Here is a 22,888-nt window from a genome sequence, read left to right on the forward strand (position 1 = left end):
GCTTTTTGCAGTAATTACACCATTAGCTGCTCTCAGCCAACCCAACCTGCCCTGCTGGAGGCTCTGTCTCCGGTCTTTGACTTGAATGACATACGGCCTGTGAGGAACATGTCAACATGCACCAATGTCACTATTTTCTTCACTCTGTATGGGATTCTAGGGGTGGTATGTTCACCGATCAGAACATCACATCACATAAAATGTAACAAGTGTGTATACAGACTGCACTCTAAAACTCTTTAAGTAAAGGCAAAATACTTAGAGAAATGGATAAACCATATCCACATTGCTCAAATGATTCTCTTTCCATAGCAACACCAATGTTTTTTAATCCCTTGGCATATACTGGGTTGTCTTTCAGGATGAAAAGGCACAACTCTTGACCGCTTACATTTGGCTACAGTGTGTGAGTACTGCAATGATCCGGCTACGTTTGTTCTTCTGTGATACAGGAATAATCATATTTTTTAAAACATCATGATTACGTGTAGCATGCGTGATCTATCCATTGTCATGAGTTTTGTTCTTTTAGTTGTGGATAAATGAATTTGTCAGCTGGGACCCAGTTCAGTGTGGTACAGACATGATGGCTCTTCCATCAAGCCAATTTTGGATTCCCGATATTGTAATCAATGAATTGTAAGTGATATATTACCAAGCCTGTGCCTCTCAAAGCATACACATATTATAATCTATGGAACCAAAACAAGTCTAATAAATACATTTTGTATTTGTCTTTGTTAATGTTTGGCCATCTTACAGCAATATTTATTACATGTAACTGTGCAGTTGCCATGTTTTTTATAGGTCCATAATTGTCTAACTACTAGACACTGTAATTCTTACCAAATGTTCAAATAGGTGCCATGTTTGTTATTCACGCCATCATTTTTCTAATTGTTCTTACAGTATGGAGGAAAACAAGGCACCGCCTGTTCCCTATCTGTACCTGTACAGTAATGGTCAAGTGGATCTCGCTATACCTGTCAGAGTTGTTAGTTCCTGTAACCTCAATATCTACACCTTCCCCTTCGACATACAAAACTGCATTTATACCTTCAACTCCTACTTGCACTATGGTCAGAAAATATTTTATACATATACATTACATGTGGACAATTAGTGAGCTCACCTTTAGCTCAGTATTTTCCTCTTTGCTTTTCCACAGCATCGGATATAAAGATTTATCTTGGAAGATCTGCAGAACTAATAACACAGATCTCCCAGAGTGTGATGGCCACCATGGGTGAATGGGAGCTGCTGGAAATCACCGCCAATAAAGTCAATCATGATGGAGAGAATGAGAATCTTTATTATGATGAGCTTGAATTTCAAGTAGGTGGATTGCAGTGCCAATAAACTGCTGTAATTAGGCAGAAAGGAGCACATACTTGGGCTTGTTCACATACCTCGTATTAATGTGTCCATAATGCCTGTTTTGTAAATCCAACACAGCTAAAATCACGATTTGCTTACATACACGATCCACTTGGTCACGATAAGAAGATTTCACAGCACAAACATACCTGACCAAGTTTTCCCTTATTGTACAGATCAGATTGAAGCGCCGGGCCACTATGTATGTGGTCAACCTCCTCCTCCCCAGCTGCTTTCTCATCACAGTCGACCTCTTCAGCTTCCTGCTGCCACCACAGAGTGTGGACAGGTCCGCCTTCAAGATGACCCTCATCCTCGGCTACACTGTCTTCCTGCTCATCATGAATGACCTGCTGCCGGTCACCGGAAACACCATACCCCTCATAAGTTAGTGACACTCAACAAAATGTCTACGGTGATTTCTTGAAACTGTTTGTAGTTATGTTTTTTAATTATTAACTTATCCTATACTAAAAAATATATATATATATAATATGAAAGGTACTGGTTAAAGAAAGTTAAGGGAACCCTTACATCCCATATCAGACCTCGATCTTATAGAGTCAAGTTGAAAATCTGTACTCACATACATACTGTAATGCAGTATTAGCATTGTATACTTATATACTTGTTATAGATACACATACATAACATGTGTGAAATAGTCAAATCAATATTATTATGTCCAAATTTGTAAATAATGTTCACTTTTTTTAAAACTATATTTACATGTGCATTTAAAGAACAGCTTTTAAGATAAAAATATATAGATTAGTGACTTAGACTGTGACATTGTAAACTTGTATTGTTTCTGGGTTCCTTTGTCTCTCTGTAGACGTGTTCTTTTCTCTCTGCCTGGCTCTGATGGTGGCCAGTCTGCTGGAAACAATCCTCATCACCAACCTGCTGTGTGGGTCTGCTGACTTCTCTCCTGTCCCTCACTGGATGCGAGTCCTTGTTCTGCAATTTCTGGGTGTTATTGTTTGTATGCCACGAATGAATAAGAAGCCAAGAGTTTCAGGTATGTCAAACATAAGTAGCGAGTTTAGAAATCTAAGGTTACAAGATTAGGTGACTATGAATATTTCTTCTTGACTTTGCTTAGAAATAGACCTTAAGACCAGGACTGCTGTGGCAGCAATTGAAACTTATGTGGGGCTTCAAGAGCCAAAGGGGCAATCAGCGGAGGACCTGGCTGTGTATGAACTCAAGAAACTGGGCAAGGACCTCCAGGCCATTCGCCTGAAGGTTGATCAGGAGCTAAAGGACAGCCAAAGCTCAGAGGAGTGGATGCAGGTGGGTTTCATCATAGACCGCCTGCTGTTTGGCCTCTACATTCTCTTCATCTCGGTCAGCTTTATCACCATCATCATTATCTGGGTGAACTCGTACAATAAGTAGACAACTGCCATGTGTTTTAAAGCTCTCCATTTGTGCTAGTGGGTTGAATGTTAGTGCATTTTGACCAAAATTTTGTCATTTTTGTAGATGGTGTGAAAAACTACCTTCTTAGAGCACATTTATGCAGTATGTATAGTATAGTTATACTGTATTTTGCATTATTGTTTCATACTGGACTTTAAATTAGCTCTGCTGCATTTATAATCATTCATCTTTACCCTTCTGTGTTGTACTGTACAATTTTTAAATGGAGGAAACCACTGTATACAAAATAAAACGTCTGTAAAATTTAATTCAATTTGTGAGTGACATTCATTTCGAAACGCACAATCATATCCCTGTGTAGATTATATAAATGGTATCATATAGTATAATGGTTTCCTTCTAAGTACTTCAGACTACAAGCTGCACTTGAATCATACATTTAACCCTCTTTAGACTGTGGGAGGAAGCCAGAGCACCAAACCTATCGAGTCACACAACATAAAAACTTCCCACAGACAGGTCCCAAAGCAATCACGTTCAAACAGGGAATTTAGCTTTGAGACGTTATGCCAATCATGGCATCATCTTCTGCTTTCCATTTGATATTTAAAACTTCCAGTTTCAGCACTGTAGTTTTTGTTTAACACAAAGGTAGGCTATATGGGATATTCTTTATTATTATTATTATTTATGTTTTATTGCTTTTCTTATTTATACAGCATGTACAACAATACAACTTAATTACAGTGGGGGGGGGGGGGGGGGGGGGGGGGGACAAAATAAAACAAAAAAACAAACAGACCAGAAAATACAATGAGATTATACAAAATCGGGCCTCCCATTTTGTACATATTTCAACCATTTCAACCAGTAATCCTCAAATGAGTCCACCTGCAACTTTAGCCTAAAAGTTATTCTTTCCATTAAAAAAATAGTCTACAGGGTGGGCCATTTATATGGATACACCGTAATAAAATGGGAATGGTTGGTGATATTAAAGTCCTGTTTGTGGCACATTAGTATATGTGAGGGGGAAAACTCCTCAAGATGGGTGGTGACCATGGTGGCCATTTAGAAGTCGGCCATCTTGGATACAACTTTTGTTTTTCAATAGAAAGAGGGCCATGTGACACATCAAACTTATTGGTAATGTCACAAGAAAAACAATGGTGTGCTTGGTTTCAACGTAACTTTATTCTTTCATGAGTTATTTACAAGTTTCTCTTTGTTCACAGCCATTGACATGTCAAAGAGGTTAACACGTGAGGAGCGGATCGAAATTGTGTTGATATCTGGTGAACGCAGTTTTTCTTGTGACATTACCAATACGTTTGATGTGTCACATGGCCCTCTTCCTATTGAAAAAACAAAAGTTGTATCCAAGATGGCCGACTTCTAAATGGCCACCATGGTCACCACCCATCTTGAGGAGTTTGCCCCCTCACATATACTAATGTGCCACAAACAGGACTTTAATATCACCAACCATTCCCATTTTATTACGGTGTATCCATATAAATGGCCCACCCTGTATATCACATCAATCAACTCATTTATAGTAGGAGTGTCCTCTTTAAGCCAACGGCGGGTTATGGCCTTTTTGGAAGCTACCAACAGCACATTGAACAAATATTTAACCGGTTTGCATAGATTAAGACTCTCTAAGTTTCCTAGGTACAATACTGCAAAATGAAATTGTATTTTCTTTTGGAAGATTGTTTCCAGGACATTATGTATTTCCTTCAAAAATGGAGCCACACGAGGACATTCCCAAAAAATGTGGAAATGATTTGCTGCTGCATGTCCACACTGCCTCCAGCATGTTGTGTTATGAGAATAATTGGATTTTTGAGCCGGGGTATTAAAATAACGAATTACATTCTTCCAACTGAATTCCCTCCACGAGGGGGAGATTGTTACCGACCACTGCTGCCAACAGATCCCATCCCATTCCTCTCCTGTTAGGGATATATTACCCTCTGTTTCCCATCTTGCTTTAACATATCTTGTATCATGACCCCTTAGATTGGTCAGTGAACAATATAATTTGGAAATAATTTTTTGATAGGGTGCATTTCTATATGCATTCTTGAATATATAAATAATTTCTTCATTCCCAGTCGATAACTGGGGATGTTTTAGCTTTTTATTCAGGAAGTCCCTCAGTTGCAAATATCTAAAAAAAATCTTGATTTTGCAACCTAAACTTATTCTTAAGATCCTGGAAACTCATCACTTTTCCATCTTTCAACAAGGTAATGTATGTGATGAGACCTTTATTAGCCCATGTTTTAAATGTCAAGTCGGTCTCTGGGTCATATGTAAACCAACTAAGGAATCCGGCCCTCTGGTTTAATTTATACTTTTTAAGTACTCTTTTCCATGTCTTTATTGAGCTTACTATCCAAGGGTTGCCCGGGAATCATAACTCTGAGGGATCTCCTATCAGTGCCCCGACAGGGAAGTTACCTCCCAAGGAAAGTTCCACTTCCTTCCATCTTGAACAGTATCCAGGTTTACACCAGCCCACCAGATTTCTTATTTGTGTTGCCCTATGATAGTCATATAGGCAAGGGAGGCCTAGTCCTCCTTTATCTTTGGGAAGCTGAAGTGTTTTAAACTTAACTCTTGGGTCCTATTCCATTCTGCAAAGTATCTGTCAGGGTTTTCTATAGAAATTGTAATATCTACCATGATATCTTTTTTAAGTGGGGAGTAGTTGATTTCTTCCAAACTGGTTATATCCATTGATTAGTTAATGCCCAAATATTTGATCATTTTTTTGTCCCAGCCTAGTTTGTATTTGCTGAGCAAATTGGGGGGGGGGGGGGGGGGGGGGGGGGGGGGTTGTAAAAGCTACTAAGAACTTGTGTTTTTTGTATATTCAGTTTCTATCCCGAGTAGGACCCATACTCCTTTAACACTGACATGAGCTTCATAAATGATTCAGTAGGTTTTTATATGTAAACCAAAACATCATCTGCAAACAAGGCCAATTTCTGTTCACTTCCAGCAATATTAATCCCTTTTATTTTATCATTCTGCCTAATGCTTTGAGCCAACGGCTCTATAAAAATGGCAAATCAGAGTGGACTCAGTGGGCATCCTTATCTTGTGGACCTTTCAAGCTTGAAAGCATCTGAAAGTTCACCTTTGATCTTTATTTTTGCAGTTGGACTATTATACAAAGCACTCAATATTGTAATGATCGACCCATTAAACCCAAATTTACGCATTACTTGGAATAAAATTTCCCATCTCACAGAGTCAAAAGCTTTTTCAGCATCTAGACTCAATAATATAGCTGGTATTTTATTTAAATTAATATGTCTAATAATTTGCAGAGTTCTCTTAACACTATCATGGGTTTGGCGCGACCTAACAAATCCAGTTTGATCTAGATTTATTATCCTTGGGATGATACCTTCAAGTCTATGTGCTATGATTGACGTAAACAATTTGTAATCTACATTTAATACACTTATTGGCCTGTAGTTGGAACATTCTAATTTGTCTTTACCATCTTTAGGTATAATAGAGATTGTGGCTTGTTTCCATGTGGAGGGTGCTTCTCCCTTTGTAAGGACACAATTAAATGTTTTAAGTAAGACCGGTGTCAAAGGTTCCCTTAATTTCTTGTACCACTCCGCAGTAAAACCATCTGTACCCGGAGATTTGTTTGCCTTGAGTTTACCAATTGCCAAGTGAAGTTCTTCCCTTGTAATTTGCTTCACTAACGATTTTTCTTCTATTGTAAGTTTAGGGAGGTGTAGCATGTCAAGCAAACTCTCCATTTGATCGTCATCGTTTGTGGGTGGTTATAAATATAATTTTTCATAGTATCTCTTAAAGCAATCCTTAATTTCCTCTATACCCTGCATTTCCATTTTGGTTTTTTTTTTCTTTCAAATCAAATCACTTTTATTGTCACATCACATGTGCAGGTACATTGGTACAGCACATGTGAGTGAAATTCTTGTGTGCGAGCTTCACAAGCAACAGAGTTGTGCAAAATACAATAATGTAAACAAGCAAAATACAAGAATGGCTACATCTGAAACTAATAAATATATGTACAATATATAATAGTGTATGCATTTCTGGATGTGTATACTAAATATTTTCCTACGTGTGTGTGTGTGTGTGTGTGTGTGTGTGTGTGTGTGTGTGTGTGTGTGTGTGTGTGTGTGTGTGTGTGTGTGTATACACATTTTTACAAATTAAATAGTAAAAAAATAAAATAATAATAATAATAATAATAATAATAATAATAATAATAATAATAATAATAATAATAAAATATACAGAGTTGAATATGTGTAAAACAAGTGGCATTTATATACAGTGTGGAGTGCATAATGTTGAAGTTCCAGTAGTGAAGCTGAGGTGTCTATGACGTGTTCAGCAGTCTGATGGCCTGATGGAAAAAGCTGTCTCTCAGTCTAGTGGTACGGGACCGGATGCTGCAGAACCTCCTTCCTGATGGAAGCAGTCTGAACAGTTTATGGCTGGGGTGACTGGAGTCCTTGATGATCCTCCCCGCTTTCCTCAGGCAGCGCTTCCTGTAGATGTCTTGGAGGGAGGGAAGCTCACCTCCAATTATCCGTTCAGAGCACCGCACTACTCGCTGGAGAGCTTTGCAGTTGTAGGCGGTGCTGTTGCCATACCAGGTGGTGATGCATCCAGTGAGGATGCTCTCAATGGCACAGTGATAGAAGGTCCTGAGGATGCGGGGGCTCATGCCGAATCTTTTCAGTCTCCTGAGAAAGAAGAGGCGCTGCTGCGCCTTCTTCACTGTTTTGTTTGTGTGTACTGACCACGTAAGATCCTCAGCCAGGTGTACGCCAAGGAACCGGAAGCTGCTCACTCTCTCCACAGCAGCGCCGCTGATGGTGATGGGGGTGTGTACTTCTCTGCACCTCCGGAAGTCCACTATCAACTCCTTTGTCTTTGCGACGTTGAGGGTGAGATGGTTGTCTTGACACCAGTGGGTCAGGGCGCTGACCTCCTCCCTGTAAGCCGTCTCATCACTGTTGGTGATAAGACCCACCACTGTAGTGTCGTCCGCAAACTTCACAATGATGTTGGAGTTGTTAGTGGCTGTGCAGTCGTAGGTGTAGAGTGAGTACAGGTTTCCAGATCCCTTATCGTGTATATTGTTCTGTCTGCTTGTTGTTTCCTTAATCTATATGCCAATTGTTTCATATATTTAGCTCCCCCCTCATAATATCTTTGTTTCGTTTGGACGTCTTGGGTGTATATCTCATCAATTAGATTTCTCTTCTTTGCCATTTCTAATTTTGTCTTAGTATCAATAGTATTTTTGTGTGTGGCCTCTAATTGTAATAGTTCCGACTGCAGCTTCTGGAATCTTGCAACTTTAGATTTTTTAATATTAGAGGTTATAGTAATAACTTTTCCTCTCATCACTGCTTTGCACGCATCCCACAAAACTCATCTTTATCATTGAATTCCAGGTATTCAGCAATGTCTTCTGTCAAATGTTCACATGTCCGTTCATTCAGTATACTAGAATTTAATTTCCAGTTGGTTATTTTTCTCCTTTGAGTAGGGTTTAAAGATAAATATAGAGGGCAGTGGTCGGAAACGTCCATTGACCTGATATGGCACTCATGTATTCTGTTCATGTCAGTACCAAAAGTGAGGAAGTAGCCAATTCTCGAATAGGTTGCATGTGGATGTGAATAGTAAGTATAGTTCCTTGCTGTTGAGTTAAGGTTCCTCCAAGTATCCACCAATCCCATCTCCTCTATCAGAAGGTTTAGTTTTCTAGTTAGTTTTTGTGATAGAGATATTCTCATCCCCGCTGCGTCCAGATGTGGTTTTAATGTAATATTAAGGTCTCCTCCACAGACAAGTAGTCCCTGTGCCTCTATCACTACTTTCTCGAATACTTGCCTATAGAAATCAAATGTGGAACCTGGAGGAATATAAACATTATAGAACATGATCAATTCCCCATCCAATTTGCCCTGTACCAGGATAAATCTGCCTTCTCTATCCCTAATTGTAGCAAAAAGTTCATAAATAACCCTACCTGATATTAAAATAACCACCCCTCTTGTATGTCTTAAACCATTTGAAGAGTAATAAGCATGCTTGAAACCTTGTCTCTTAAGTTTCTCGTGCTCAAGGCCCACCAAATGAGTCTCTTGTAGAAATGCCACATCAATGTCCTCTCTTTTCAGTTTACTAAGAATTTTTCCCTGCTTTGCCGGGCTTTGGAGCCCATTTACAGTAAGTGAGAGTACCTTTAACGTTGGACTTTATTATAACCAGATAGAGCCATGAATGTGCATTCCAAATGTCACTGAGGTAAAACGTTGCGCCCCCACTGTTAACACAAAACTAAGATAGGTACAAAAAAACAATAGAGCCCATATGGAGTCCTCCAATTACTCAGGATCGTTCAACCCCTTTAGGTCCCTGTTGGGGAGAGGAGAGTAAGGACCCACCATACGGTGGGAGCTCTCCCTAGTGTTGTGGCGACTGTCCAGCAGGTACATCCCACTTACACTAGATGAATCCAACATATATGGCAACTTATAAATCTGATCAACTGAACTATCAACGCACCAACTTGAACAGCAATGAAACCAAATGGTGCATATTCCCTTCTTATATAGTCTGTTTGCTTGTGAGTTTAGCTCTTATCCTCCTTGTCATTCATATTTAATAGTCTCTTCTATATTCCCGCAGTTTGCATCGGACTTGAGTTTCCATTCATGGCCCTCTGTCCCTCTCCGTATCCACTCCATGCCATGAAAATGCGTTACGTACTCTCTCTTCAGTGCTGGGTCCCGGGTTCCAACTCAATGCCCCGTGCTCTCAGCTCCTTCACTGTGTCCTCGTAAGTCCGTGGGTCGGTGCTCCAGTGGATGCAAATCCGCTTGAAGGGCGTTTGGAACCGAATGTTCCTCTCTTTTAGTGCCTTTTTTATTCCCGTGTAGGATTTGCGTTTCTCCATGACTTCAAAGGCATAGTCGTGGTCAAAAAGAAATCTGCTTGTTTCCCAGAAACACTTTTTTCTTCCAGGCAAGCCTAAGTCCCTCTGCCCTAAGTCCTTCTATGTCCCTTTGCCTCCGCAATGGCCTTACCCTGTGACTGCTGTGTAGCCACACATTCGAGTAGCTTTTGGTTTAGTTCCTGTTTAAACGCTGCCAACTCATCGGCCAGCTTATTGCCAGTGTCCTCCGTGAGTCCCAGCAATGATTCTTGGACTTTATCTTTAAAGCTGCCAAGCTCCTTGGACACTTTTGCGATCTCCCGGAGGATGATGCTATCTCCTCCTAACTCAGGCAACGCTGACTCGTGGCTAGGTAGCAAGCAGCCGCCATCTTCCTTGTCGTGTGGTTCCATTCTTTTTTGGATCTTTGCCTCCTCAGTCTTTGATTGGTTAGTGTTTTTCTGTCCTCTTTTAGATTTTCCCTTTTTCATCCCTTTTTGAAAGGGCTGACGTTATTACTTTCAAGTCTGGAGGCCGCAATTTAGTTCAGTTGGAACAGAGCTCAGTGACTATGCGTCCATTGTGCTGCCACGCATCACCCGGAAGTCCCAGCCTCCGGCTATATAGGATATTCACTCCAAGTATGGTGAACTGTGAGTATAGTCTTAAGACATTCAAGCACACTCTAAACACTTTCCCCCAGTATTTTTAAAAAAAATATTTTTACAAATATTAGGAGTTTCAGTGTTTAGTAAATTAAATGACAAAGGCGATATTGATATGATGCTTCAGGACAGGTCACTTTTTTTTTTTAACATGTACTGATGTAGCATTTATAGATCATGTAGTTCATGCCGATATTTATCATGAGGTTTGATTATGAATAAATACTTATCTTGCTAGACAACATCTGTAAATCTGACTGAGTGTAAAAGTTGTTGAAAATTTCATTGAAATACTGGATGTCTATAAGGTATCATATCATCCAAGCAGAGAACTGTGTGAAATTTTACACATCTGTCCACTCAGTAGCTCTGAAGCTAAACTAAAAACTAAATAATCAGGAGCACAATGAATTCTTGGTGGCTTTTACTTTGTGGAGTAAGAAATCAAACTATCATCAATCAAAAAAACAAAACAGATATTGCAACAAATATAAGAATCTGATATGTTGATATGATCCCAATATGTATTTTATTTAAAATGTTGCAAGTTCTCCATCACAGTTAGGAAGACAGTCATTAAATGTATATGGAAAAGTAATAGGCTTAATATTATGTTTTATAGCTTGTAGCCATGCTACTGCAGTATAGGTATAATAGTGTTATAGTTAAATTAATTACTAGAATATAATTTAGTCTGTTAACACTTTTCTGCTTACTGATAAACAAACAAAGTAACGCTTAGGCTGGGAATCTTGTTGTGGTGCATTATGATCACATATCGAAAATTTCCACAGTTGGACTAAAAATCCGACCTGATACAAAGTATCTTGATACATAACTCATAAAGGAGAAAAGAAAATTACATTTTAAATTCAACAGAGAATTTGACGTAGTAGTGACGCAGAAACACAAAAAGTGATTATAATCAAAGCAAGTATAGCCAAGATGACATGAGGAATTTTGTTTTATTATTAGTAGTAGTAGTAGTATCATCTCAGGTTATTTCTTTGTTCTCATCGAATGGGTGAATTTTAATTTATTTAAAAAAAAAAAACATGTTACATAAAATAATAAAAGCTTGTTTGGCAGACTAACACCTGCTTGTCACAGGTTTCTCTGATTTGCCTGTGATGGGCATGTGTGACACTGATGCTACTGTGGTCAGTCCTCAGCATTTTCAAGTCACACACTGAGGTACCTTACATTACCTGTGGTTTATCTGTGCTTTGTATGAAAACACCTACAAGCAAAGCAGCTGTCCTGCCTTCTGCTCCGCATCATTTGCCCAATGTTTGTCCACATCACGCTTTGTTTAGTGACAGTATGTATATCTTCGCAGTTTAGTCTTGCAAGAGTAAGTTTCCCAGATAACCAGCAGACACACCTTTGCTCTGCTGCTGCTGACTAATACAGCTGTCAACAATTTTTTTTTTTTAAATGTGGCAATTATTTAAGGAGATGATTATTCTGTAGTATACCAAATAAAACAGTTTCCATTCAAAAAACAGCTGGAATACAACACTTTCACTCGCAACATTATGGTAAGGAATTTTTTCTCGTTACATTGTCACAAGTGTTACTGCTGAAGTTAAATACTAATAATAGTGCATATCTGTTACTTGAATCCAAAATGTTATTACCATTTTTTATCCATAAATCCTCCTGATTGCGATTACAGGAGCTTCTTCCGTCACTCAGGCCAACCATGATTTTGATCTTCAAGACAGGTATGTGTTTTGTTAAGCACAATGAAAGTGTTTGAGTTTCAGTTTTAACAACAGTGTGTTCAGTAGTTAATCAATGACGTTAAATATAGTAAAAGTATGAGCATTAAATCTGGAGAGAGACAATTGAATTGACAACTACTGAATTCACTTCAGCCAAATCCCATTGCAAGCCAAACACTACAACGTAATTACACTCAGATTCATGATTTTGTTGCCTCATCAGCTCTTTGCAGTGCTTACATGGTGAACTGCTCTGCACCAGACAAACCTGCCCTGCTGGAGTGTCTGTCTCCAGTCTTTGAAGTAAGTGACATATGGTCTGTGGAGAAAATGACAAATTCCACCGATGTCAGCACTTTCTTCGCTCTGTGTGAGATACTAGGAGCAGTATGTCACCTGTCACATGAGCTTATTTACGATGTCATTAGTGCTTCCCAACAGTGTGTATGCATATTTTATATTTTGGTATCTATTGTATCTGAAACTCTTGAGTTGAAGGACTGTCACAAACTAGTTCAAACTTCTTCAAAGAGAGGCTTTCTGTGTTTTCTGTGGTAGAGACTTTTTGTTCTGGTCTTCCAGGATGAAAAGGCTGAACTTCTCCTCACTTATTATTGCACTATGTACTGCAATAATTTTAGTAGCCATGCAGGGGTTTGCTTACTATTTGTGCTGATACCAATTTTGTTGTTTTAGTCTTGGATCAATGAGTTTGTCAGTTGGGACCCATTTCAGTGGCGTACTGAGCTAATACATCTCCCCGGAACCAAATTGTGTGTTCCAGAGCCTGTAATCAACGAGCTGTAAGTACAAAATCATTTACTCTTTATCTCAAACTCCGCACAAGTATTTCCAAAAGAGCAGACATCTAGAAACTAAAATGAATGTTTCAGCATTATGTGGGATACTCTGTTGTTGTAAATGCCACAAATCCTCTGTGCCTTTGTCTTGAAATTACAAATCTAACTTATATGCAAACAAGAGAATATGATTACACTTAATTAAAAACCCTAAATTTAATCCCGGGATTTGAGAATGTTGAATTTTTGGATTTTGAAAATTGTTCTCCTGAATATTGTGCAAAAAGACACATCAAGAAGTATTTTTACAAAATAATTTAGTTTTAGTTTTTCGCTGTGACATAATGGGGTTATTGTTGGGGTTGTTTGTCAACATCAACGGTGCTTTTAATTTATGCCATGTCCTCATTTCACACATCTATTCACAAAAAAACACCCTGTTCCCTGTGTAGTAATAGTACGGGGGATGGCAGTCTACCTGTCAAGGCTGTCAGCTCTTGTAACCTTGATATCTGCACCGTCTCCTTTAACATACAAAACTGCAACCCCTTCAACCCCTACTTGCACTTTGGTAAGAACATTTAACACTTATGCATATCAGTTTCACCCTTTTTAATTATATCTAAATTGAATGTGGGTTTTAAGTGAGCTCTGACTAAAGTCAGCATTTTTCTCTTCACTTTTCTTCCCCGCATAGCGAGGGACATAAAGATTTTTCTTGGAAGACCTGCAGAAATAAAGGCAATAGTCTCCAAGAGTTTGATGGCCACCATGTGTGAATGGGAGCTACTGGATATCACCTCAGATAAAGCAACAGAGAATGATATTAACAGTGATGGTTTATGTGCTGATGAGTTTAAATTTCATGTAAGTTGATTCTAATGAGAAGCTACAATAAATAGTAAGATAAAATCAAAGCTATGTTGTAATTTTTTCCCTATATTTTTTAAATGTTTAACATTATTGCAAAATTAAAACACACCTAAAAATATAAATTCAGTCTAAATCCTGAATTATACAGTTATATAGCAAACATTCATGTACCAGGTAATGACAAGCATGGTTCACAGCTTAAGAGTACCTCAGTTATCTCTTCTTTTCTTTCCACAGATCAGATTGAGGTGCCGGGCCACTAAGTATATGGTAAACGTCCTGTTCCTCAGCTGCTTTCCACATAGTGTGGACAGGTCCGCTTTCAAGATGACCCTCATCCTCAGCTATACCGTCTTCCCGCTGATCATGAATGACCTGCTGCCGGGCACTGGAAACACCATACCCCTCATATGTGAGTAACACTCAACAAAAAGTCTACACTGATTTCTTGAAACTGGCTACAGTTGTGTTTGAATAGAAACTGGACTGGGAACATTCTTCTAGAGTGTGTAAAAAATTACAGTATAGAGAAAAATATGTAATCTTACATGGAACAGGTTTCCATGCCAACAGTATTTAATGCTTATGCCCAGGCACACGCACAAATTCAGTCAATTAGGCTGCGACATTGTAAATCTGTATTGTTTCTGGGCCTCAGCACACACCGTTGTCTCTCTGTAGGTGTTTTTTTTTCCATCTGCCTGCCTCTGATGGTGGCCAGTTTGCGACAAATAAACCCCATCACCAACCTGCTGTGTGGGTCTGCTGACTTCTCTCCCGTCCTTCACTGGATCCGAGTCCTCACACAATTTCTGGGATTTCTTGTTTCCATGGCACCAATGAATAAGAAATCAAGAGCTTCGGGTATGTAGTTTTTAAGTCGCTTTGAAGTGGTTAACAATCAGTAGCATGAGGAAATTCAGGATAAAAGAAATAATTGATTTTACAGAGTTCAAAATAATTTATTTTGCAAAGTTGTAAAAAAAAAAAAAAAAAGACCTAAATCAAACAATCCTCGGCACATGAACTACTCCACAGGAAGGCAGCACAGGACAATAAAAACCAAAATAAACGGCACATATTGAGGGGCTGTTGTGATTGTAAATAATAAACAATAACTGAACATTGATATGTTCTCTTCACAACCTGTGCAATCAATAATGACTCAATTAACCACACATGTACCTATCTATTTGTTTATATTTCTATACTGTTTATACAATATTTATTTTCAGAACATATTTTTTATTTTTTATTTATGTATTTTTTCAATAGTTAAACTGATTGTTTGCTTCCCTTGCTTTGCACTGAATGGAGTAGCACATAATTTTGTTGTGCTATTAGCATTATGGCACTAAAGATTCTGATTCTGATACTTTTTCTCTCATTGATTTAGAAATAGACCTTAAGACCACGACTGCTGTGGAAAATATTGAAGATTACGAAGGGCCTCAAGAGAAAAATGGGCCAGCAGTGGAGGACGGGGCTGTGCAGGAGCTAAAGAAAGGGGGCAAGGACCTCCAAGACATCCACCGGCAAGTCAACCAAGGCTCAGAGGACTGGATGCAGGTATTCAAATATTTATCTATTTTGAGTGTACAAAAAATACATTGTAAATATGTTTGCCAACCTTTATGGTCTTTTAGGATGAAGCCTTGGATATTTAATCTGTTTTTAAGACTGGAAAAACATGAAAAGATAATGTTGTGATATCATGAAAACAGAGGCTCTCCCTCTTATTGAAAACTCCAACAGATATTTCTGTATTTCCTGAGATTATATCAATAATATGTTTACACAGTGTTACCAGTTACAAAATCTAATTTTATCTGCAACTTAAGAATACAATGATGATTAAACCATATTGCAGTGTGGTACTTAACCCAAGTAATCTAAAACATCAGTTTCAAGACCAAGATACACCTCATTCATTATTCACACTTGTAACTACTGTTGATTGTGTATATCTAACAGATAAAAGATATAAACCTGCTTTTACATTGTGGGCATACAAGGAAGGTTTGCATAAATTTCATACCAGATGTTTAACAGATCTAAGATGAAGAAATATTTAACAACGTCAAGGTTTAACAGTTAGGTTCGATTTGAACGTTGATTTTTTTAATGACCTGTAATGACTGTCTTTAAAAAGATTCCCACGCCACTATCACACCACTCAAACTGACAACCACAGTTTTAATGTTTTCAGTGCTGCTCGCTGAAAGTCAGGCCTTCAAAGCTTCTATTAATCTTCATCTCTCTGCTCATGCATGGTAAGTTCCTATAATGTACAAATACACATTTATTTATGTTATTAAAAAATAACTAATTCTTATATTACTGATTATTTGAATCTCCTGTGTAATTAATTGTTGATGTGTTGATTTTCTCACAGTCACTATCCAAAATACTAAATAGTATTTAAACATATAAATGACGCATTGTAATGGTTCATCAAACTGTGTTATTATTTGCACTATACCGCCTATTTTATGTGCATAATCTACAGTGTCAGACATCTTATTAAAAAATAATCTTATTACAAAATGATGTTATACCTGTTGAAATTCCGAACTGCAAATGTGATTTCCTATAGTCCGATTATAACACCTATTAAAGGATAAAGTGTACATGTTTTGTATTGGAGGATTTTTTTTTAATTTAAGGTTGTTGTACTTGACTTGTTCACTTTGTCAGCGCCACTCACACTGACAGTTAGCTAGTCTTATAAATATTTAAGGAAGAGGAAACATGAGGTCCTAGCAGCCAAAAATTGTCTAAAATACACATTTAGCCAGAAATGTTATGGACCATGTTGTCCAATTCATTCCTGTCTAGATTTTAAAGATTTTACTTTTAGATTAAAAACTGAAATTCAAATTTGAAACTTGATAAAGTCAAGTTTAGATTTAGATAAATGTAGATATACATGATGCCTCACTCGTATTTGGGTCGCGTTTGCCAGAGTTGTAATTGTGGGCGTTCAGACAAAGGTATTTGCTGCGACATCATAAGGGCACATTTCTTCTTTCCCTCGTAGCTCAGTACAGCTCCACCATACTGAACTGCTCCAACCCTGATACACCGTCAGTGCTGGAGGCTCTTTCGCCAGTCTTCAACCTGAACGCCATTCGACCTGTGGTGAACATAACAACAGTCACTAACGTTGGCCTTTTCTTAACTGTGTTTGGCATTTTGGGAGTGGTAAATGACACCTTTGTTACCATGAAACCATTTCATTATTAGATCATGTGCATGCGCTTTTCTGCATACTGTACAACATTAAGAGCATAAAATGGTCAAAAGCAATTTTCCATGAGGGCAATTTTCTATTTTTTTGAGAATAAATAAATTAAAATCTTCTTTTTCAGGATGAGAAAGCCCAGCTCCTCACAACATTTCTATGGCCAGATATTGTAAGCAGTTTTTTCATAGTACATTTTCAAGCAATAATGAAACAGCTGATTTCTACCCATATCTATGCATAAAAAAATGTTTTTATAGATGAAAGTTTAAGTTTTGCCCTTGAAATCTTTTTGGGCAGCAAATAGGCAAACCCATTAGTGACATAAAAGTGTTAAGATAAAAGAAAAGTTTTTGGGGTTCCCTTTTAAATTTAATTATCTCGAGTTTTTAAATGGTAGCCAGCAGGTTTTATATTGTGTTTATGTTTACATCTGCATGGTTTGTGTTGCAGCAATGGGAAAATGAATTCACCAAGTGGGACCCAGAAAACTGTGGAACTACTCGGATTTCAATTCCAAGAACAAATCTCTGGGTACCAGATATTGTAATCAATGAAATGTAAGTGCCATCTTCAATAATTCGCAGATTAAGATCATTTCTTTTTTATGTATATGTGTGATCTTGAGACCTAGCCTGACACATCATTAGCCAATAAAGCGCTAACTTTACTAAGCAGCAAAAACAAAAATGGAGAAGGTGCATACAGGTGAAAGTAGAAAGGCATGGTCTCTGTGCATACTATTGTCAGGAAATATTTGAGTTGTGACTCCAACTAAATGGCCTGTATTTGTATAGCGCTTTTCTAGTCCCTAAGGACCCCAAAGCGCTTCACACTACATTCACACATTCACACACTGGTGATGGCAAGCTACATTGTAGCCACAGCTGCCCTGGGGCGCACTGACAGAGGCGAGGCTGCCGGACACTGGCGCCACCGGTCCCTCTGACCACCACCAGTAGGCAAACACGGGGTTAGTATCTTGCCCAAGGATATTTGGCATGCAGCCAGGAGGCAGCCTGGGATCGAACTACCGACCTTCTGATTAGTGGCTGACCTGCTCTGCCACCTGAGCTACAGCCACCCCTAACTAATTTCCATCTATCCATTTTCTTGCTCTTATCTGGTCGCGGGGTCAGCAGCATCAGCAGAGAAGCTCAGATTTCTCTCCCAAGCCACCTCCTCCAGATTAGTTAGGGGAACAACGAGGCATTCCCAGGCCAGTCAAGAAAAATAATCTTTCCAGCTTGTCCTGGGTCTTCCCCGGGACCTCCTCCCGTTGAGATGTGTCAAGCACACCTCACCAGGACGCATCCTTATCAAATGCCTGACCATCATAACTGGCTCCTTTCAACTGTCGTAGTTTGCTGTGTGACAGACCCAAATGCAGGACTTATACACGGGGGAGTAAACCCAAAACAGCACCTTTATTGCTGGAAAAACTCCAACACTGATACAAAAAACAAAACCAAAAACAAGAAACTAGAATCATGAAACTCAAACTAAAAAGCTAAGAAACTAGGAAACTTAACGTGGGAGTACAGAAGAAACACACGCAGCACAGAGGTACATCATGGTTAACAACATGAGGAAAACACAGGGCTTAAATACACCAGGGAGTAAAGAGGGAATGGAAAACAGGAGGGAAACAGCTGGGACTAATCTGACATAACGAGACGAAGGGGAAGCAAAACTCAAAACAGTGAATGCAGGACACAAGACTATCAAAGTAAAACAGGAAACAAAAGACAGGTGCAGAGACGCAGACTTGACAAGGAGGCAAGGCTGACAGAGAAAACAGAGTGAACGTGAAGCACAGAGGCAAGAGTACAAACTGCGACATGGAGACACGGCTGACTGGGGAGACACAGGGAACACAGAGACAGGGGAGAGTAGACATGAAACGTGGGACACGGGAACAGAAACTAAACACAGGCTAAGATGAACACTGAGGGAGGGAGCACTAAGATTCCTGAGAGCTTAAGAAATTAAGATAACCAAAACCAAGAACAACAATAAACAAAGAATATTTAACAAAAACACAAACACTGGGTCACCAGACCCAGCACCTTGACATCAACATGGAGAAGTAGCGGCTCTAGTCCGAGCAAAGTGGTCCTGAGCTAGGATAGTAACTCCATCCCAAGCAGGGTGAATGGTTCCTTTGGTCGTGTACACATAAGGGTCTTCTGAAGGCTCTTCTCTTTGTGTGATCCCTCACCCAGGACCAATTTGCCATGCGAGGGGACAAAGCTCCCTGACAGCATAACCCCTGGGATCAGTAGGACACACAAACCCCTCCACTACTATAAGGTAGCGATTCACATAGGTGTCCAACTGATGTCAGTGGAATAACATAACAATAGTGTGGATAGGATAATAGAGCGGCTTGGTAAGACTGCTATCCACTATATGAAGGTATAATCTTTTTGATCTGCCTCCTACAATATTTAGCAGACAGAATGAAGCAGACAAGTTAACACTTAGCAGTCATACTTAATATTAGGCGGCACTCTACATATCAACTGTAAGCCCTTTCTTCATACATTTTCTATTTCTGCCATGTAGCTATCTGAGTAAACTTAATTTTAATAATGAGGGCTCTATCAGCATACAGGTGCTTGTGTTTCTAAATGTTATGTCTTTCATCTTCCTGCAGCATGGATGAAAACACTGCTCCAAACGTCCCATATACCTACGTGCTTTCTAATGGCATTGTGAGTGATTCACAGCCTGTCAAAGCTGTCACCTCCTGCAGGCTTGACATCTACTTGTTTCCATTTGACATTCAGAACTGCACTTTAACCTTCAACTCATTCACACTCAAGAGTAAGTTCATGAGGATCTTTCACAGTCTGTCCTATGAAATGAATGGTTTAGTTTATAATACAGTAAAATTATTTCACTGACATTAATATGAATAGTCTTGTCTGACAAATTGACTATTTTCCATGCAGGTAATGCTCTGCAGCTTTATCTGACAGAGACTCCAGAGAGGATGTTTGAATACTCTAAATCAAGGATGGCAACGATGGGTGAATGGGAATTAATTGGAATTACAGCAAAGAAATACACACTACCATCTACAGCATCGGGCTTTTATGATGAAATTCGCTTCCATGTAAGACACTCTTACACTGTAAAACTATAATGTTATTGTATGATTTAATTATTCATACTATAAGAAAACGGAGGACACAAAGGCAAAGGCTTTTAGAAAGTAATCCGAAACAAGAGTTTTCTCTTCATTATCAGATATTTAACTGTTCAGTTAGTATATCAGAGGAACTTAGGATCTATAGAACATTTAAATCAAATACATCTAAAAGTTCTAAAAACATCAAAAACACCCAGGAACATCAGCACCGTCCTTAGTGTTAAGTTCTCACTTTGCTGCAGATCTCATTGCGGCGCCAGGCCATGCTGTACGTAGTGAACCTCCTGCTCCCCAGCTGCTTCCTCATCACTGTGGACCTCTTCAGCTTCATCTTGCCTCCCAATGAAGTCGACCGGTCTTTGTTCAAGATGACACTAATCCTGGGCTACACCGTCTTCCTGCTCATAATGAATGACCTGCTGCCTGTTACTGGAAATGCCATACCTCTCATAAGTGTGTTTACATTGTCTGGTTTGGTATACATTTCGTCCCAATGTGACTTTTTGGCCCAAATACAAAAGGGTTGCTTGTTCTGACCTACCTAGAGATTTAACAGTATAACTACCATAATGTAATGATGAAGCTACATGTGAGAAAGAAAACGATGTATAATATATTCTTAAAAGTAATAATAATAATAATGATAATGGATAGCATTTATATAGCGCTTTTCAAGGCACCCAAAGCGCTTTACAATTCCACTATTGATTCACTCTCACATTCACACGCTGGTGGAGGCAGCTACAGTAGCTCAGGTGGCAGAGCAGGTCAGCCACTAATCAGAAGGTCGGTGGTTCGATCCCAGGCTGCATCCTGGCTGCATGCCAAATATCATTGGGCAAGATACTAACCCCCTGTTTGCCTACTGGTGGTGGTCAGAGGGTCCGGTGGCGCCTGTGTCCGGCAGCCTCGCCTCTGTCAGTGCGCCCCAGGGCAGCTGTGGCTACAATGTAGCTTGCTATCGCCAGTGTGTGAATGGGTGAATGACTGAATGTAGTGTGAAGCGCTTTGGGGTCCTATGGACTAGAAAAGCGCTATACAAATGCAGGCCATTTACAGTTGTAGCCACAGCTGCCCTGGGGCAGACTGACAGAAGCGAGGCTGCCATATCGCACCATCAGCCCCTCTGGCCAATACCAGCCAAAGTTTACCTTTAAAAAGTACAATTCATCATATCTAATCATTAACAAAGTGCCAGGTTTTTGGTTATACTGCACAGTTATTTTTGGCTATTTTGTTTCAGCTTTGTGTTTCTAGGTCTGCACATTTCAGTTTAGTTCTTATTATATGAAAATGTTTAGTTTTAATTTAATTGTTATTAAATTAAATTAGTTTCAGTGTTAGTTTGGGTCTTTTTAATTATTCTTATTATTAATAATGAATAACAAATATGTCAGACTCGAGATTTAGGAAAATCAATATATGCATTACAGCACACAAAATTTTTGAGAGCAGTTGAGTCACAGTCTCATAGATCAGAATCAGAATCAGAATCAGAATCGTGTTTATTGGCCAAGTATATGTGCAGACACATACAGGGAATTTGGTTCCGGTAGATGGTGGCTCTCAAGCACAGCAATGTAAATCACACACACACACACACACACACACACACACACACACACACACACACACACACACACACACACACACACACACACACACACACACACACACACGTCTATATATACACATACATACACAAAGCTGTGTAAACCAACTATAAATAACGAATCTAAACTTACATACATAAAATACAGAAATGAATGAGGTGGAATGAATACTACAAAATGTACATAAGGTGCAGCTGCAGTCTGGCAGATTAAAGCGTCAACTGTGACAATTTTTGTCACTGAGCTGACAGGGGCTGAGGATATTTCTTAAATAGTTTACGGCTTGTCTCCATTCCTCTGAATAGACCAAAAATATTCATGATTTTAATTTTTAAATATTTTGTCTGGATTTAACTTGTATTTGTCTGTAAAATGTAAACATTAATTATTATTCCACTATCATTTTTATAGATGTTTTCCTGTCTATGTGCCTGACTATGATGGTGGGCAGTCTACTGGAAACTATTGTCGTTACAAGCTTCCTGCACGGTTCCTCTAACTATTCTCGAGCTCCTCGCTGGATCAGAGTGCTTTTTCTTAAAATCCTGGGTCGACTAGTATGCCTTCCTCCAAAGCCCAGAGATCGGAACGACACAGTGATCCAAAATCCAGTCACACAGGGTAGGAAACAAGATCAGGATATGCAAATTCTTAAAAAAATGTCAAAGCTGACATAATCTTCTGACTTGTCTCCGCTCAATAGAAATGCCAATCTACTCTCCAGTGACAGAGGAATCCAAGACTCTGGAGAAGAAGGGGCCACTGGGTGAGGACAAAACCCTGCAAGAGCTGAGGAGCCTGGGCAGAGGCCTCCAGGCTATCCACCTTCAGTTGGAGAAGCATCTGAGCAAAAGCCTGAGCACAGAGGAATGGATCCAGATAGGTTTAATCATAGACCGCCTGCTGTTCATCCTTTACATCATCTTCATAACAGTCAGCTTCATTACCATCATCATTATCTGGGTGGTTTCATACAATGCGGCCTAATTTAACTTTTTAGCTTGTCTGTTCTTTAAACTCTTTGTATTGTATGTTTTGTCATTTTAGTATGCCAGTTATGCAAATAAATATATAGCAGA

At 39.1% G+C, this 22,888-nt stretch overlaps 1 protein-coding gene across 1 annotated transcript; it reads left to right on the forward strand.

Moving 5' to 3' along the window:
• Nucleotides 1-1,243: 1,243 nt before the first annotated feature.
• On the forward strand, nucleotides 1,244-22,796 carry LOC308397723 (5-hydroxytryptamine receptor 3C-like; the record flags this gene model as incomplete). The annotated part of the gene is made up of 13 exons (XM_080883801.1): nucleotides 1,244-1,335; nucleotides 1,554-1,764; nucleotides 14,477-14,659; nucleotides 15,192-15,364; nucleotides 16,005-16,068; nucleotides 16,836-16,999; nucleotides 17,167-17,211; nucleotides 17,493-17,599; nucleotides 19,699-19,868; nucleotides 19,997-20,160; nucleotides 20,439-20,649; nucleotides 22,221-22,430; nucleotides 22,513-22,796. The coding sequence occupies exons 2-13, from the start codon at nucleotides 1,578-1,580 to the stop codon at nucleotides 22,794-22,796; spliced, it is 1,962 nt and encodes a 653-aa protein (XP_080739927.1). The 5' UTR covers nucleotides 1,244-1,335; nucleotides 1,554-1,577.
• Nucleotides 22,797-22,888: the final 92 nt, after the last annotated feature.

Source organism: Rhamphochromis sp. 'chilingali', assembly GCF_963969265.1.
Source record: "Rhamphochromis sp. 'chilingali' genome assembly, chromosome: 5".
Classification (NCBI taxonomy): Eukaryota; Metazoa; Chordata; class Actinopteri; order Cichliformes; family Cichlidae; genus Rhamphochromis; species Rhamphochromis sp. 'chilingali'.